Source organism: Amblyraja radiata, chromosome 28, assembly GCF_010909765.2.
Source record: "Amblyraja radiata isolate CabotCenter1 chromosome 28, sAmbRad1.1.pri, whole genome shotgun sequence".
Classification (NCBI taxonomy): domain Eukaryota; kingdom Metazoa; phylum Chordata; class Chondrichthyes; order Rajiformes; family Rajidae; genus Amblyraja; species Amblyraja radiata.
The window spans coordinates 7,403,852-7,419,355 of NC_045983.1; the positions used below are offsets into that span (position 1 = coordinate 7,403,852).

At 40.2% G+C, this 15,504-nt stretch overlaps 1 protein-coding gene across 9 annotated transcripts in view; it reads right to left on the reverse strand.

Annotated features, from left to right (window-relative positions):
• Nucleotides 1–15,504, reverse strand: part of ksr1 (kinase suppressor of ras 1) — a 156,109-nt gene that overhangs the window by 72,062 nt on the left and 68,543 nt on the right. For all 9 annotated transcript variants that reach the window (XM_033045676.1, XM_033045677.1, XM_033045675.1 and 6 more), the window contains exon 2: nucleotides 3,086–3,226. In XM_033045676.1, the coding sequence (XP_032901567.1) occupies nucleotides 3,086–3,226 (141 nt within the window). The remainder of the gene's footprint in view (nucleotides 1–3,085; nucleotides 3,227–15,504) is intronic.

A 15,504-nucleotide genomic window follows, 5' to 3' on the forward strand; every position in this document is an offset into this window, starting at 1 on the left:
GACTGCATGGGCAAACATATGGTGGACCACTTAGTGACCAAGCATTTTGTAATTCTGTACCCGATATAAATAAGCTCTTCTGAATCATAGTTGCACATGCACATTCTGTAGCAACCAAAATAATCCATTTATATTCTGGTCTCCTATAGACTGGCCATTAAAACTGATTCATTGCCAAAATATTGCAATCGTTTCAGCCAGATGTTTTATGCATTATTATTTTTCCACTTCCCAAAATCTGCAGCTCAGAACCGCTCAGCTGCGCAACATAGAATCCTGAACTAACTTTATCAAATCGTAGAAATAACACTTTTATTTATTGCAAAGTTCTCAGTGTGATTATTTTCAACATATCAACATGATAATGTATAAGAATGAATTGCAAATGCCAGTTTACACCGAAGTTAGACACAGAATGCTGGAGTAACTCAGCGGGACAGGGAGATCTCCGAAGAAAAGGAATAGGTGGCGTTTCGGGTTGAGACCCTTCTTCAGATATGTGAAAAATTAATCGGCTAGATTTACAAATGAAAAAATTCAACTAGTTCAGAAGATGCTTCTTCTGATAGCTCATAGGTGGATGTGCCATATAAATGACCTGACTCTCACAGCATAGGAAAACATGCAAGACCCTGGTTCATGCCATGCACCTGATCTAAATCATGCACAAAAGTAAAGCAGTAGACCCCAATATCCGCAGCTGAGATGGGTCAAGCGTATGGGCCATCCGATTCAAATACTATGCAGTCCTTGTTCATATAGGCCAGGGGTTTCAAACTCATTTTAACTTATTTTAGGGCACGGGCAAAATGCGACTTCATGCGCGGCGGATCCGGCACCGCGGACAGCTGCAGCCCGTTCTAGCATCGGGAAGATCAGCTAGACACTCATGATAGACTTTTTTTTTTAAATCACAGCATACAAAATAAAAAACATTTAAATCACAGGTGAAGCAACAAGACACCTATCATCCAAGGAAATCTAGCTCCCACAGTACATATCACATTCAAGTAACTGAAAACTGATTATTTAACTTCACCTAAAGCTTCTAGATGGTGTGTGTATTGCACGCTGCATCATTGTGCATTTTAGGTTCTATGTTTAAGATCTGAACTATAGGAATAAGTGAAGTCACTTATTTTAAAGACTTCAGTCTGATAACTTGCCTGCTTTTTTTTTTTTTAAAGAGGCAAAGATTAGAGTGGATTATATACTGTGGGTGAATAAAGAAATGGTAAATGGATAGATCATGAAATGGCTTTTAAGCATTTTCCAATGTCACCTGTATGAATCCATTTAATAACATTGTAATATGTAAGCACATCTCTGCATCATTATCTTAAATCAAGTGAAATTACTGTTCAAATATTTATCAGTGATTTGTGCAGATATAGCATTAATAGCAGACTGTGATGGGGGTAGGGGGGTGGGGGTGAGAGTGGTGTTGGGGGGGCGGGGGGTGGAGGTGGCCGGAGAGGCTTCAACGATTCAATCAATTTTCAGATAGCTCAAATTGACAGAGGCTGACAAGGCTCCTGCGGAGCAATGAAGAAGCTGGAGGTGCCATCAGGAAAGGGCGCAGAGAAGATTTAAGAGGATGGTGCCAGGACTCGAGGGCCTGAGCTACAGGGAGAGGATGAGTAGGGTGATCTTTTAGAGGTGTACAAAATCATGAGATGAATAGATCGGGTGGACGCACAGAGTCTCTTGCCCAGAGTAGGGGAATCAAGAACCTTGGCACATAGGTTTAAGTTGAGGAGGGAAAGATTTAATAAGACCCTGAGGAGTAACTTTTTCATGCAAAGGGTGGTGGGTGTATGGAACGCACTGCCAGAGGAGGTAGTTGAGGCAAGTACTATGGCAACGTTTCAGAAACATTTGGACAGGTGCATGGATAGGACAGGTTTAGAGGGATATTTGCCAAACGCAGGCAGGTGGGACTAGCGTAGATGGGACATGTTGGTCGGTGTGGGCAAATTGGGCAAAAGGACCCGTTTCCACACTGTATGACTCAATAAGACATTACCATGAGGCCACAGTCTTCTTCTCAGGCAGATGAGAAAGTTCCCCAGACACTATTTCTAGGATGAGAAGGGGAATTCTCTCCAGTGATCTGGCGGATATTTTTGCAACACAACTAACACCATTAAAATAATTAATCTGATCATGATCACATTGACCTCAGCTTGGAACCACAATATCTCATTGACTGTAAAGAGCTTTGGGACACTCCGGGGTTGTGAAAGACAATACATAAACCCCATTCAACATTTTCAGAAAGGACTTGTTCAATCTCCATTGAGCATACAGCAACAATTAGCACAAATAATTATTATAGATTTGTCTGATATAAAATTTGGCAGACACCACAAAGTCAGTAGAAAAGCATACTGACTTCTTGCCTTCAATAATAAGACCATAATTTGGAGCATGACATCAAGTTATGACAATCAATTACAAACTCTTACGCTAATGCTAATTTTGGAACAACTGAACGGTAACATTTTCTGGACACACAACAGACTTCAAATGAAATGCCCATTTAATATCTGTTTGGGTGGCACTATTGCACTGCTAAATAAGTGATATGCTTCAACGTGTAAACATTCAAGAGTCAAGAGTATTTTCTTGTCTCATGTCACAAACAGAATAATTATGTTTTTACTTGCAGCAGCATGACAGAATATGTAAACATTGTACTCTGTATACAATTTAATAAATGCCAAATAGTTTAATATATATGAGTGTGTGTGTGTGTGTGTGTATGTGTGTATGTGTGTATATATATATATACACATACACACACACACACACACACACAAATATATACACACACACACACACACACACACACACACGTACACACACACACACAAAATAATACTGCAAAAAGACAAAACCAATGCCCCCAAGTCTATGTAGTTCAAAGCTTGTTTGGAGGTTGTAGTGTTTAATCGCTTCATGGCTACAGGGAAGAAGCTGTTCCTGAAATGTTAAGGGTAGTCATACAAATTTCAAAACTATTGGTTAGCAATACATTTCTTTACCTGTTAACGTTGTGTGTAGATAGAATAATTCAGCCTACCTGTAATATTTCTTTTCTTAAGTTAATGGTATGGAACCAGTCACTTAGTCGAGGATAGCTCTCCAATTTAGAGGATCTTTCACTGGGTGGTACCTTGCGCTTGCACTGCAACTGTTTACTGATATATTTGACAAGTTTCACCTGTTGAAAAAAAGTTCACAAAATGAACTCTGGCTGGTCAATATAATGCAATTAATAAACGGCTAATTCCAACAAGTTTAAATTATACTTCTACAAAATCAAACGTTAATATTTTAAGAACTGGATATTATAGTGAACTAAATACATCATGTGTAGGAAAGAACTGCAGATGCTAGTTTACACTCAAGATAGACACAAAATGCTGGAGTAACTCAGCGGGACAGGCAGCATATCTGGAGAGAAGGAATGGGTGACGTTTCGGGTTGAGATCCTTCTTCAGACTGAATACATCAAACTATATACAGATGCGACTTAAATTGAAACCTATTTAACATTGCACTTTCTGGTGCAAATATTATATAATTCCATGAACAATGGAAAGATTGCTTAGAGTGATAATTGTAATTTTTCAAGATGGTTGTCACATTAATCTTCCATTTCTGCTGCCAACTGAACCGGTTTTGATAGTTTCAGTTCAATGCCTGGTGGGCACAAGCTCACACAACAAAACTGTCCATAACTCAATACTAATCAGTAAAGTCTCTCAGTCTCTAAACAAGCACCAATGTTGATTGGTGTTGCATGCCAATTGTAATTAATCATCCCCAAGCTCGAACGAGGAAAATCTCCACACCAAATAAATATTTGTTTAATGCCAACTCACATAAAGATCAGGACAGATGAGCAAAGACTTATCAAATGTGGGTTTTGTCCTTTAATGGATGGAGAATGGTGTGGAGTTTAGGCAGGGAATTAGAGAGATTAAGCATAGTTGCTGGCAAGACAGCAGAGCAATTAGTAGTAGTATATATTATTTCAAACATGTAAAACAAAAAGTTAAAAACAAAGCAAAATAACAATAAAATTAAATGAACAATGAACCTATACACCTCACTGAATAACTTCTCATAAACATTACAAATTAAATCAAAAAGTAGTAGGAGGAAGTATACACTAATTTATTCCTACCCCTTCACCGCTACTCACCAATTAATTCACAAACTTTATCTCATCTACATATATACACACACACACAAAAACATATATACATACATATATCCGTACATAAGCCACATACATACATATATACACACATATGCACACATGCAAACATATATATATACAGTTTATAAACTATTATCCAAATTCAATGTACAACGTGAATATCAAACTGTGTCAATAAACTAAAACTTAACAGTCATCACAGCCCTTCCTCATTCTTATACCTCTGGGAAATAATTTTTTTCCAATTCTTCTTAAACTGAGTAAAGTTTGTGCTTTGCTTGAGTTCCACATCCAAATCATTCCACAATTTCACCCCAGATTGAAATACACATACTCTTCATAGTTGCACAAACACAAAGTTTCTTTAAATTAAACTTTGTATATTACCTGGTAGTAAATATTTCTTGCTTTATACATTATTTGTGCAGTATTAAATTCTGCTAGGTCCATAAACTTCAAGGTATTTGACTTTAAAAACGGAGAGTTGGTGTGCTCTCAAAATCCTACATTATGAACTATCCTTATGGCCCTTTTCTGCAGTATGCATAATGGATGTTGGGTGCTTTTGTAAGTGTTACCCCATACCTCCCCACAGTAATTTAAATATGGCAGTACGTGAACAATAAACAATGTTCAGCGCTTTGTGATTCAGAATGTGCCTTGTTCTTCCCAGGACTGCAATGCTCCTTGGCCAGCTTTGCTCGTACATGTTTTATATGAGGTTTCCAGCAGATTTTGTGGTTTAATATCACACCTAATTAAAGTCAGGAATGCTCATGGGGCCAGAACTGGAGGAATGTATAATCAGGGCAACACTCTCTGGGTGCCAAGATGTCACAGACAGCAGGAGTGAGGCTGCGGGGGCATGCGAAAAGATAAAGATTGTAGGTCAACAAGCACAAGTATAATGGATGAAGAGTTGGAAATTCTCAGACTCGTACAAGAAGTCCACAGGCAAGCTATCGTAAGAGTATTGGAATAACCAAGTTTACAGATACAAACACATCGTTGAAGATTTCAGCAACAAATGAGCTGTGGCAAGAGTGAGTTTGGGAACATCATGAAAAATACTTGTTTGTCCTTCAAAGTGTCCCTGAGTTAACTTGGTGGAACAGAAGATTTTCATAAAGAATAAACATTCCTTTCCCTTGCAGTAATAATGCCTTCCTTAAAAAAGAGATGTATAGAATTCAATAGGCTGTAACTGATATTAATAGGCCAGATTTTGTAAAGAAAAGCAGGAAGGGCTTTCAGTTATAGTGTCAGAGTCATACAGCATTGAAACAGCCTTCAGCTGAACTTGCCTATGTCAACCAAGATGCCCAATCTCCACTAGTCCCACTTGCCCGCATTTGGCTCACGTCCGTCTAAACCTTTCCTGACCATGTACCTGTTCCAATGTATTTTAAATGTTGTTATAGTACCTGCCTCAACTACCTCCTCTGCAGCTTGTTCTGTATACCCTGTGTGAAAAACTTTCCCTCTCATTTTAAACCTATGTCCCCTTGTTTTTACCAACGCTTGGAAAAAGTATCTGTACATTCACTCTACCTGTTCCCCTCATGATTGATATCCCTCTATAAAGGATCACCCCTCATCCTCCTACGCTCCAAGGAATAATGTCCTGGCCTGCCCCCATCTCTCCCGACCTCAACACCTGGCAACATCCCCATTATTCAGGAGTAAGTTGAACAGCAATTCTCACCAGCTCCATGTTTAGTTACCTGTGAACATTGTTCTGCTCCTCCAGAACTCAGTAGTCAATCAGATAGGGTGTGAATTTGTCATACTTGCCCACTAAGCACATTTTTTAAAATAGGACTTTTCCATTCAAGTATGTGTGCTTTTCATAACAAAACAAGTTTTAATTACTGCAAATAACTTACTTCTACTAAGAATTAACTTTTGAAAATACGTGGCCTTAATCCTACAAGTTATAATTTCTCTTGACTTTTAGCCCTCTCTTCATTGTTTTGCCTCCAGTGAATTTTCTCCACATAGTCGTCAATAAATTACGTATTCTAACATTTACCTCCACATTCTATCTGATTGTTAAAGAGAAAGAGTAATCGCAACTGTGCCAAATTCCACACAGTGAAGGAGAAAGGGGTGCACATTGTTTTGGCTCTCTGATAAACCAGATATCAAGGTATAAAAGCTCATTTACGTATCACTTTAAAGGTACTCAACGTTCCATCTCATTCATCTGCAGCAGACCATATAATCTTTGCAATTTATTACTCATCAGTTGGTCCTAATTTGGGGCAAGGCAAATATTAAAGGCATTGGCTAGAGTGGGTGTGGAGAGGATGTTTCCACTGGTGGGAGAGTCTAGGACTAGAAGTCATAGCCTCAGAATTAAAGGACGTTCCTTTAGGAAGGAGATGAGGAGGAATTTCTTTAGTCAGAGGGTGGTGAATCTGTGGAATTCTTTGCCACAGAAGGCTGCGGAGGCCAAGTCAATGGATATTGTTGAGGCAGAGATAGATAGATTCTTGATTAGTACGTGTGTCAGGGGTTATGGGGAGAAGGCAGGAGAATGGGGTTAGGAGGGGGAGATAGATCAGCCATGATTGAATGGCGATGTAGACTTGATGGGCCGAATGGCCTAATTCTGCTCCTATCACATGACCTTATTATACAGCAACTTCCAACGGTTGATTGGGAGTGCTTGTTCACAGGTAAAGGGACGTTCGGAAGTGCAAAGCTTTTAAAAGTGAATAGGGAGAGTTCAAGGACAGCATGTTCCTGTTGGAGTGAGGTACAATAGACAATAGACAATAGGTGCAGGAGTAGGCCATTTGGCCCTTCGAGCCAGCACTGCCATTCAATGTGATCATGGTTGATCATCCCCAATCAGTACCCCGTTCCTGCCTTGTCCCCATATCCCCTGACTCCGCTATTTTAAGAGCCCTATCTAGCTCTCTCTTGAAGCATCCAGAGAACCTGCCTCCACCACCCTCTGAGGCAGAGAATTCCAGACTCACCACTCTCTGTGAGAAAAAGTGTTTCCTCGTCTCTGTTCTAAATGGCTTACTCCTTATTCTTAAACTGTGGTCCCTGGTTCTGGACTCCTCCAACATCGTGAACATGTTTCCTGCCTCTAGTGTGTCCAAACCGTTAACAATCTTATATGTTTCAATGAGAATCCTCTCATCCTTCTAAACTCCAGAGTGCACAAGCCCAGTTGCTCCATTCTCTCAGCATATGACACTCCCACCATACTGGGAATTAATCTTGGAAGGACAAGGCTGGCATGATTTGGGGACGGTATGAGGAGGGATATGGAGGCACTGGTCAGGAAAAAGGAGGCTTATGTCAGGTACAGGCAGCTGGGATCAACCAAATCCCTTGAGGATGACAAGAGTTGTAGTTTTGGCAGATACGGCAAAGGAGAATCCCAATAGATTCGACAAGTGTAGATAGAAGTGCACTTTGTATAGTGTTATCTGCTTTGATTACAAACCATGCAAAACAAATATTTTCACTATACCTTGATACACATGACAATAATACACCTAAAACATATTAAAGGGTAACTAGGGGAAGAATAGGCTCCCTTTTGTTAACAAGGTTAGCATATTTTTGGATTACACCCAAAATTGGTTGTGTACCATACAGTGAGAAAGGTAATCTAAGATTACAATAGGATTTAGATGATCTGGGGAAGCAGGCCAAGAAATGGCAGATGGAATTTAACTCTGACAAGTATGAAGTGTTGCATTTTTGTAAGTTAAACCACAGCATGATTTACAGAGTAAATAGCAGGGCCTGAGAGTGTGTAGATGAGAGAGATCAGGGAGTACAGGTACAGTTGTCATCAGGCAACTAAACCATCCTATCAACAACTACTGTGGTCCTGACTACCATCTACTTCATTAGAGGCCCTTGGACTATTTTTAATCGGACACTACTGGACCTGCACCATCCGTTATTCCCTTTACCCTGTATCTGTACACTGTGGACGGCTCGATGGTGATCACGTATTGTCTCTCCACTAACTGGATAGCACGCAACAAAAACACTTTTCATTGTATCTCGTTCCACTTGAAAATAAACTAAACATAGTTCGCTGAAATTAGTGACACAGGCAGACAAGGTGGTGAAGGCAAGTGTGCCAAATGCTTTTATCACTTTGCAAGTCGTTGGTGAGACAACACAAGTATTGTAGGGATCATCTGCTCACCTAACTGTAGATAGAATGTCTTTAAGCTTGAAAGGGTGCAGAAAAGATTCATGAGGATGTTACCAGAACTGGGGGGGGGGCTTGAATAATAAGAGGTTAGATAGACTTGGGCTTCCTCTGCTGGAGCGAGGAGGCTGATGAGTGACCTTATAGGGGGGCATAGATAAGGTGCCAACAGCCTTGTACCTAATGTATTTAGTGTCAGTGGCAGGAAATCCAAATTTGTTTTTAACTGCAATGTTAAAATGGCAGACATTAGTTTAAAAAAAAAAACACTTTTAAAGGATTTACACCATCATTATGTACTGCACAATATTGCCCTTTCTGTTGTTCCCCATTAGATAGTGGTTTAGTGCCATAAATGGCAATGTGTTTGCAATTTAACTACCACAGGATGTAGATTTACTCATAGATTAACATTTTTAAACATTAGCTGCAAGTAAAGGCAAGCCCCACACAGACGAAAGTAATCAAAAGAAAGACATTTTAAAAGCAATACAAATCTCAAAATTCAATCCACGTTTATTTATTCAATTGAAATGGCTGATGCTAGGTGATTTTTATAATTATGAGTTTATTATCAGTTTAGTTTAGAGATACAGCGCGGAAACAGGCTCTTCGGCCCACCGTCCCCACCGACCAGCGATTCCTGCACATTAACACTATCCAACACACACGCGGGACAATTTTACATTTATACTAAGCCAATTAACCTACAAACCGGTACGCCTTTGGAGTGTGAGAGGAAACCAAAGAACTGAGAAAACCCATGCATTCAAGAGGAGAACGTACAAACTCCGTACAGCCAGCACCCGTAGTCGGGTTCGAACCCGGGTCTCTAGCGCTGTGAGTTCTGTAAGGCTGCAACTCTACTGATTAGATGTGATTTTAAAAATGGGGAACGACAAGGTTAACACTCCTACCCCTATTCCTATCCTCATGTGTAATTTTAGAGATTGTCTACTACTTATCATTAATTGGATCTTATAATGTGACAGTCCAAAAATGTTGTCACATAAATTCTAAACATCCAGTTTAATAAATAATTCAAACACAATTTAATACTTTCACTGAAATGATTTCTTAAATAACCAGCTGTTCAAAAACACGAGTTTAATAATTTTGGAAGATACCGCTGAGATCACCACAAAATGGGAACCAATATTTGAACTGTTGACATGTTATTCAATCACATCCTGTGTAGAATTTTTTTTTTAATCAACTTTTAAGCTTTATTTGATCCTGTTGTGGCCATTCCTTATAAATTCCCCTTTTTATATACCAACATATAGGATCATAACATTTCCCATTGGAAGGGACATTTACTCTGTGGAACTTAAGTATATTAACATCCTAAATGACAAAATAACACTGCCTGGTACACCAGTATGCCACAATAATGGAGCTAAAAAGGTCTTAAGTTTGCCATTCAATAGAGGCAGTTGACATTACACAAACAAGAGACAACCATCTGAGATTGAACTGACAATTGAGGGGTCTTAAACTGAAGCATTAACTCTATATTTACACAAATGCTTCCTGGCGACTGAATGATTCCAGCAAAGGGAAAAAGAAGGACATTGTGTTAAATCAGGTCAAACTGAGAGGAAATAATGGTACAGCATCCCATTTTTTTTCTTGAACCACTTCAAGAGAAAGCTACTGATATCAACCAGTCTATTCTGAAGCCTGGTAAAGGACCTGCAATTAGTGGCCTCTCCTATCGGAGGTTACTCACAAAAAAAGGGGAATATTGCAACAGTTCAGAACCCTTTGATCATTAAGTACATACATAATCAGATAGATTATGATGACGACTGGTGCATCATTACTGTGTCTATCATTTACCTTTAATTTTATGCAGCTGTTTATCGTAAGACAGTAAAGTTTGATTTTCACATTTAAATGCTCAAATACACAAACATTGGATATTAGATTTACCACAGGGTAGCTTTTCCTCATTTCCTGAGGTTTCCTGGGTGGCTAGCTCACAAGCAGGACTGAACTTCCTATCACAAAACACCATTCGTCATTTCCTTGGCCAGGAATTCATGCAGTGAGGGACCTCATTGAAACTTACCGAATAGTGAAAGGCTTGGACAGAGTGGATGTGGAGAGGATGTTTCCACTAGTGGCAGAGTCTAGGACTAGAGGTCACAGCCTCAGAATTAAAGGAGATTCCTTTAGGAAGGAGATAAGGAGGAATTTATTTAGTCAGAGGGTGGTGAATCTGTGGAATTCTTTGCCACAAAAGGCTGTGGAGGCCAAATCAATGGATATTTTTTACGGCAGATATAGATAAGATTCTTGATTAGTACGGGTGTCAAGGGTTATGGGGAGAAGGCAGGAGAATGGGGTTACGGGGAGAGATAGATCAGCCATGATCGAATGGTGGTTTAGATTTGATGGGACGAATGGCCTAATTCTGCTCCTATCACTTATGACCTTATGAGGAAGCACACAATTACCATTGCGCTGAAAATCTAAGGGTTCCAAATAACACACACAAAACTGTGCCAGTTTTGAGGGGCAGCTACGCTATCAAGTGAATCAGCCTTGAACAGCAGCAGAGCATCAGAAGAACACTAAGTCACTGAACCTAGACACAAAATGCTGGAGTAATTAAGCGGGACAGGCAGCATCTCTGGAGAGAAGGAATAGGTGACGTTTCGGGTTTAGATCAACAAGGGTCTCAACCCGAAACGTCATCCTTTCCTTCTCTACGGAGATGCTGCCTGTCCCGCTGAGTTACTCCAGCATTTTGTGTCTATCTTCGGTATAAAGCAGCATCTGCAGTTCCTTCCTACACAAGTTCACAGAATTTGCTGAGTAGAAATTGTCTGCTGAACTCATTATAACAGTAACCCGCCTGCTTGCAATCATTCCAGGGGTCATGTAAAGTGCAATATCATATGAAGTTCTTTCAAAAATGTCATGTAAACACATTTTCTTTAATTAACATAAATCTCAACACAACAGCTTTGTGCTGTAGATTCAATGCTTTTATAACATTAAAATCTGGAACAGCTTCCCACAGGTAGTCACCTGACTAAAGGGCCTGTCCCACTTGGCCGTCATTTGTGCCTCATTTACGCGTCATATGTAAAATAGGTCGACGTGTTGTGACGCACAGGTAGCGTGTGGGTAGCATGGGACAGCGCATGGAGAGGCGTGGAGGAGTGTGGAGTTGCCCGCGGTATCGCGCGGCGCTCCAGGATTTTGTCCTGTACAAAATCCTCGCGCGCCACCTGCGTGACGTATCGCGTATGCACGCTACCCCATTGGGTACTCACGCTGACACATAGGCGTCGCACGCTGCGTCCCGACGTCTCACGAGTATCACGTGGTGACGCATGGTTACGTCACCATGCGTAACCATGTGTCGCCGCGTGCTGCAGGGTATTCTAATGACGTCAAGCGCACCAGATGGCATGATGACGCGTGATTTTCGCGCGTAACGATGTGTCGATCTATTTTACATATGACGCACAAATGAGACTCAAATGACGGCCAAGTGGGACAGGCTCTTAATTCTCCTTCCCTTTCCTATCTCACAGTTGAAAGCAACATCATGCCCAGTAAAGAATTACGGGCACAATTCTACATCTTGGTACTAAGGTTAAAACGTTTGGGGAAAATTATTTAATCAATTACAAAATCAGCAACAGGAGAAATCATTATGCACAGTTGTAGATTACTAACATTCTTACAAACAATGTTAACGCTACACGTTGTGTCGATTTACTCTCAATGCTTTGCAGTACACAACTGGAGAGTCCCGAGAAAGCACGTTTCTGGATTTTCATTTTGAACACAACAATTTACTGCAGATAATCCTTATGCCAAAGCTCAATTTAATAAACGTAATAATAAGGAACTGCAGACGAAATGTGAAGGAAGGAACTGCAGATACTGGTTTACACGATAGACACAAAATGCTGGAATGACTCAATGTGACAGGCAGCATCTCTGGAGAGAAGAAATGGGCGAGGTTTCGGGTCAAGAACCTTCTTCAGACCTGTCAGAGAGTCAGGGGAGAAGGAGACAGAGACATGGACGGATAAGGTGAGAAAACACAGATGAAAGAAGACGATGATCAAGGTTTACCAAAGAAAGACACAAAATTCAGAAGTACCCCAGTGGGTCCAAGCAGTATCTCTGGAAAACAAGGATAGGTGACGTTTTAGGTCGGGTCCTCTTGGGATGACAGTTTGGGTCGGAGGAAGAGCCTGACTCGAAATGTCACCAATCCATGTTCTCCAGCGATGCTGCCTGACCCATTGAGTTACTCCAGCATTTGGATCTTAATTTAACAAGTGATGACTTGAGATATGCAAAATAAGCACTAATGATTCTGATAATTATGTAATAAGCTAATGTGTTGCAAAGTTGAAGTTTTATCAAATAAAATGACTTGGGATTCAATTAAATATTTTGTAAAAGATTCATGTAGATCAGTTCATTAATGAAATGAATGCTCTACTAATAAAAACAAAATACCAAGATTCAAATCCCACTCCCACACACACATCTTTTGGAAATCCACATATTTTAAACTTCAGAAGTTGACAATAACTAAAAATAACCTCAGAATCCTGTGATGAACAACATCGGTCAACTGAGCAGTTTATTTTGCAGCTTGCTATTTTTAGGACCAGGTACCCTGCTTTGCAAACGGTTGTGGCTGGGGAACTTTCCATTTAATTCCCCCTGGGCATACAGATGTACTTACAGCTATTTCATGCAACAAGAAAACAACTGAGTGGGATGTTAAACAAAAAAAAACACCCCCGCCCCCCAGAAAAGATGTTTGAACTTTATTTAAAGCTGTACTGATGGGACAGGAAAATGAGTGTAAATTGGAAAGTGAAAATATTTATTCAAATCTGTGTTTTTCGCAAAAGTAAAAATTACTCAAAAACAAATAGTTGGTCTTAAAAATAATCTTTGGATTTGCATGGAACGGTACAGCCCAGAAACAGGAGCCCACCTTGAGTCGACTGTGTCTGTGCCAATAATGGTGGCAATCTAACTAATCTCATCTGCCTGCAAATGGTCGGAATTCCTCTATTCCTGCTTGATCAGGTGCTTGTCCAAATGCTTCTGAAGGTTTTCTACCCTCCCTGCTTCTGCCACCTCCCCCTGGCAGTGCGTTCCAGGCACCTCCCGTTCTTTGCAATAAAAATAATTGCCTTACAAATCCCCGTTAATACTTCCCCCCCCCCCACCCCACCCCCACTAACCCCTAACCATTCCCCAACCTGGACTCTCAAGTATACGAGATACCAAAGCGCATAAATTACAACATGTATTAATCAAGTACTTTATCTAAACCAATGATAAAAACACATTAGTCTTCATGACCTACTTACCAGAAGTATGCTCATTCTTACCCTGGATATCGAAGAAAAGGATAAGAACGCAGGTAAAGGAAGGCGTTTTAAGGGCAAACGCTTCCATTCCTTATCAATCACAGTTTGAAGGAATAGGACTGATATATCAAAAGATAGTCCAACTTTAATAGCATTTCTAACCAAAAAGAGCTTGAATAATAAGATTTTTCTGAATGGGCAAGAGAAAAACTGGAAGTAATAGTATTTTTGTTATGTTTTTGTTAAACGGGAAATTTTGCAACATTGTTTAAATTTTACATTTTTATGGTCAAGACATCCTTCCCCAATCTTTCTAAAAAGGAAACCCCGTTTCTGATAAACAAATAATATTAAAATAAATGTTAAATAATGTAATTATTTTTGGCAAGTTTATTTGGCTGAGAATTCAGTGCATTCAAGCTTCTTCTCCATACAAAACCACATAACCAAGTTTGCCAATGATACAAATAAAAAGGCGTCATCAGCAATGCCAGTAATTAGTTTAATTTAGAAAAACAGCATGGAAACAGGTCGTTCAGCACACCGAGTCCACAGCATCCATTGATCATTCACACCAGTTCTATATTATCCCACTTTTGTATCCACTCCCTACATATCAAGGTCAATTTACTATGGCCAATTAACCTACAAACCTGCATGGCTTTGGAATGTGGGAGGAAACCAGAGCACCCGGAGAAAACCCACTTGATCACAGGGAGAACGTGCGAACTCCACACAGGCAGAACTAGAGGTCAGGATCGAACCCGGGTCTCTGGCGCTGTGACACAGCAGTACTACCAGCTGCGCCACTGTGCTGCCCACAAAACAATCAAAGCATAAAATTGCAAAGAGCTATTCATATATTAAGTGTAGGACTAAATAAAAACAACGGATTTAAACAAAAAAGAACTACAAGGTCTCCCACTATAAAACAGAGTGCTTTCCTAACAGCAATAATTGAAAATTACAAATGATCAAAGAAAAACCATGGGGAGTGGGTATCTACGTATGAAGATCATTAAAATGTCATTAAGACGTCAACAGGACATGAAACAAGGGCTAATGAATCATTGGCCTGTGTGTCCAGAGGCTGACAATACAAGAGGTCATAGGTCACATTGCAGCTTTGCAAAGCCCTGGCTAGATCACTCACTGAGAGCTCTTCTAGGTACCCCATCTTGGGATAAATATTTATTCACTTCAAATACACGAACGATTACGCAAACTTTCCCTTGAATTTAGATGGGGAAGGTGCGATTTGTTTGTGTTTAAGATACTAAAAAGGAACCGATGGAGAAATATTACTTCCATGAGCGGATAAGTTTGAGCGAGAGGTATAAACGTTGATTTCTCTAATTTCAAGTAGCTCCTACAATTCCCCCCTTCTCTTTCTCTCTCCCTCCTTCCCCCACCCTAGTCGTTCTACTAGTTCCACTGTTCCTTGTATCCCTGTCATTGCTACATCCCCAGCCAACAATTATGGACACTCCCTTCCTGAGGTCATCGCCATCTTTCAGTCCGAAGAAGAGTCTCGACCCAAAACGTCACCAATTCCTTTTCTACAAAGAAGCTGCCTGACCCACTGAGTTATTCCAGTATTGTGTATCCAGCTTCAGTACAAACCAGCATCTTCAGTTCCTTCCTACACACGTCTGAGGGACAAATTGGAACAGACTCTAACTTTTCAGTTTTCAGGAGCAAAGGAAAGAAGTGCT